General features: G+C 42.2%; 1 protein-coding gene across 1 annotated transcript; it reads right to left on the bottom strand.

The window, feature by feature from the left end:
• Nucleotides 1–445: 445 nt before the first annotated feature.
• Nucleotides 446–2,912, bottom strand: dlx2a (distal-less homeobox 2a). The gene is made up of 3 exons (XM_085433992.1): nt 2,375–2,912; nt 1,757–1,941; nt 446–1,599 (listed from the first exon to the last, which is right to left on the bottom strand). The coding sequence occupies exons 1-3, from the start codon at nt 2,691–2,693 to the stop codon at nt 1,273–1,275; spliced, it is 831 nt and encodes a 276-aa protein (XP_085290118.1). The 5' UTR covers nt 2,694–2,912; the 3' UTR covers nt 446–1,272.
• Nucleotides 2,913–3,160: the final 248 nt, after the last annotated feature.

The following is a 3,160-nucleotide window of genomic DNA, read 5'->3' as shown; positions in this document are numbered from 1 at the left end:
TAAGCTCGGCGTGCGCCCCCCGGGCCTCTGTCTCTGCTTGCCTGCCTGCCCGAGCCTCGGTTCGGATAAGCAGCTGCTGGCGGCAGTCAGAAGTAAATTTCAACCGAGACAACTCAGGAGTCCCCCTGGATGCCCTGGAGCTTGTCCACGCTCGTGATATAGCACCACAAGACCTTCATGTAACTACAGGCTACATTTTTACAACAAATTGTTTCCTAAGATTTTTTATTTATTTATTTTTAAACCCATTTAATAAAAAAAGGCACAAAATTAAATTAAATGAATAAATAAATAATAATAAATAAATCTTAATGCATCGACATGCCTTCATTTTCTAAAATGATTTATTTTTATTTATTTACTTTTTTTTTTTTTTGAGAGGGTAAATCCAGCTTTAGTGAACATAGAATGTATTTATACACACATACAAACTCGGATGCAAATGCACAGAAAACATTTTATTTAAATAAAATCTGGCCATATATGAAACACTGCTAAAATAAATAAGACCAGAACAAAAAAAGAAAATACAATTTAGTGTTGATACAAGTCAGAGGGCGGGACAATCAGTAGCTCACGGTGGTTAATGGATGAAGAGCCAGAAAAAGACAAAAAAATAAAAAATAAAATTAAGTCAAAGCGAGGTGGGATATGAAAAAAAAGCTGTTGTAAAATATTTACAAACGTGGATCGGAACACTTATCCCCCCGGACTATTCAGATGAACTACGTGAGGAATGGATAAAGGTAAGCTGGTTTTGTTTTGATCGCACAACATAAATGAGGTCATATTGCAAAAAAGGCACCATACAGTTAACTTGTGCTACATTTGTGACAGGTTGTCCTGCGATTCATGTTTTATTTTATTTTATTTTTTTGCAGGGATGGCAACACACATAAAAAAGGAAGAGAAAAAAAACAAAAGAAAGAAGAAGAAAAAGTGACGTCCAAGTAAAAGTATATGGGCTCGCGCCCATGCTGTGATTGCTTTGGGTAATAGTGGTTCATTCATCCCTCACATAAACAAAATAAATAAATACAAAAATAACTGTAGAAATCTGAGTCTACCATTTGTAAGCACGAAAACTGGCAAGGTCCATAAACCTGTCTGGTTCCATGAAATCTCCTAGATGCTGCGCGTAAAGTTCGTATGGTGCAAGCACGAGGTCTGCAAAATGAAGGTAATGGCATTTTATTTTCTCTTTATTCACCAGTATTGTCCGATTTACACCCGACGTTTTCTCGTTCTCTCGCTCGCTCTCTCTTTTAAATTTCAGAATATTGTCCCAGCGCTTATGGCGGAGTTGTGGTGATGCTGAACCAGAGGAGGCTGCAGATGCGTGGCAGAGTTCGTAGTTGAGTACCAGGAGTAGTTTGCCAAAAACGACGAAGGCGCAGTTGTGTTTGGAGGGCTGCTGCTCTGAGGTAAACTAGAGCTGACATTGTTCATTCTTTGAGTCTGTGGAAAGTCCCAGGCGGCTGTTGGTGGAGACGTGCACGGGGGAGATTCACTGGAAGCAACATGTTGTTCTGGGGGGATTTCTCCACTTTTCCACAGCTTCTTGAACTTGGAGCGGCGGTTTTGGAACCAGATTTTAACCTGAGAAAAAAAAGAAAGAAACTAATTTAAGCTTAAAATCGATTATAAGCGATATTTCCCCCTTAAATCCCATCTTTGTCAGTTTTAATTTGTTTTCACACTGAGACATGCAGTGGATATTTGACAGCGCATGAGCCCACAGATGCAGACTACCCACCTGTGTTTGCGTAAGGCCCAGCGACGCTGCCAGCTCGGCCCGTTCTGGTAGAGCCAAATACTGAGTCTTTTGAAACCTCCGTTGAAGTGCAGCCAGTTGGAAGCTTGAGTAAATGGTTCGAGGTTTCCTGACCTTCTTTGGTTTTCCATTAACCATCCGGATTTCTGGCTCGCTCTCATCTTTCTCTGAGGGAACATTCAAATGCAATTCACGTTAGGCACGAAGGGTTTGGGCATTTTTCAGTGTTGCAGAACTGCTAGGCGTATTTGCACTGTTGTCACTTTAGGTTTGTCAGATTTGTGTACCCCAAATACCTTAAACCTGATTTGATTAAATTATGTATATTTATAAGGCCCTACTAAAAAAATACAAAAAGCCAAAATAGGCCACTTTGTGGATCTGTAGGCTCTTTCTTTGGAAATAAATAAAACAGTTTATCGTGTTACATATTCATACAAGAAAAATAAAGCATCAATACATTTTAGTCAGATAATAATATTTTTGTCAAATACTGTGCATACAAATTAACTCAGACATGTTCTGCAGTGCGTTTTGGTCAAAGACAAAGCCACTGAATACATGCAAAATGCTCTAAAACGAACTTGAGAGCTCGCCTACCTGTGTCTGCGGGAGTTGGCGATGAGTTGGAGCCATAAGAACCGTATGTACCATACGATGAGTTGAAACCGAGGTCGTATGACTTTGCGTTATATGGCACAGAACTCGTGGCGCTGCTGTGGTACTGGTAAGTGCCCAGTTGTCCAAACGGTGACCCGGCGCAGTGCCCAGGCTGCTGGCCGTTGTAATAGCTGCTGTCCGTCGCCGTGGAAACCGGCAGAGTCGGGGACTCCTGCGATTTGTGCAAGCTGTGGTAATTGCTTGAGGTAATCTGGTTCGAATGCATATCAGTATTTAAGTTCTCGAAAACTCCAGTCATCTTGGAACTGGGGGAGAGCAGCCCACTAACCTATGCGAAAAAAAAAAAAGAATATCGCAAAAATCGCGACCTAGGCGATTGCGCGACAGGCTGTAAAGCACGACTCAAATCTTGCACTGATGACACCCTTTCGTGAATCAAAACGCATCCCCGTGTATACCTTGGCAAAATCAGCGCAAGGTGTGTCCTTCTCACAGTGGCCTGTGATTATCTGCTACGGTCGGCGGTGGGAGCGCATTTATGAGAGAGTGAGAGGGAGAGCTACTGTGTCTGAGGCAACCAATGAGTAAGGGCTGCACGACTGACTACTCCCCACCGCGTCCACCCTCCATTATTTCTTCAGGTCTGTCTGTCCCAGTTGTCTGCGGATAGTTTTACATAAAAGCATCTCAAAAGGTTTAGCCTGCAGAACCAGGCCTGATCTCCACGCGCAAACTGCCGTTTAAAACCAGATGAATATTGATTTT

This window comes from Copadichromis virginalis, linkage group LG16, assembly GCF_057382275.1.
Source record: "Copadichromis virginalis isolate Kocher_CV1m ecotype Utaka linkage group LG16, C_Virginalis_male_GT1.1, whole genome shotgun sequence".
Classification (NCBI taxonomy): Eukaryota; Metazoa; Chordata; class Actinopteri; order Cichliformes; family Cichlidae; genus Copadichromis; species Copadichromis virginalis.
The sequence above is the reverse complement of the archived record's forward strand: the minus strand, read 5'-3'. Positions and strand labels throughout refer to the sequence as shown.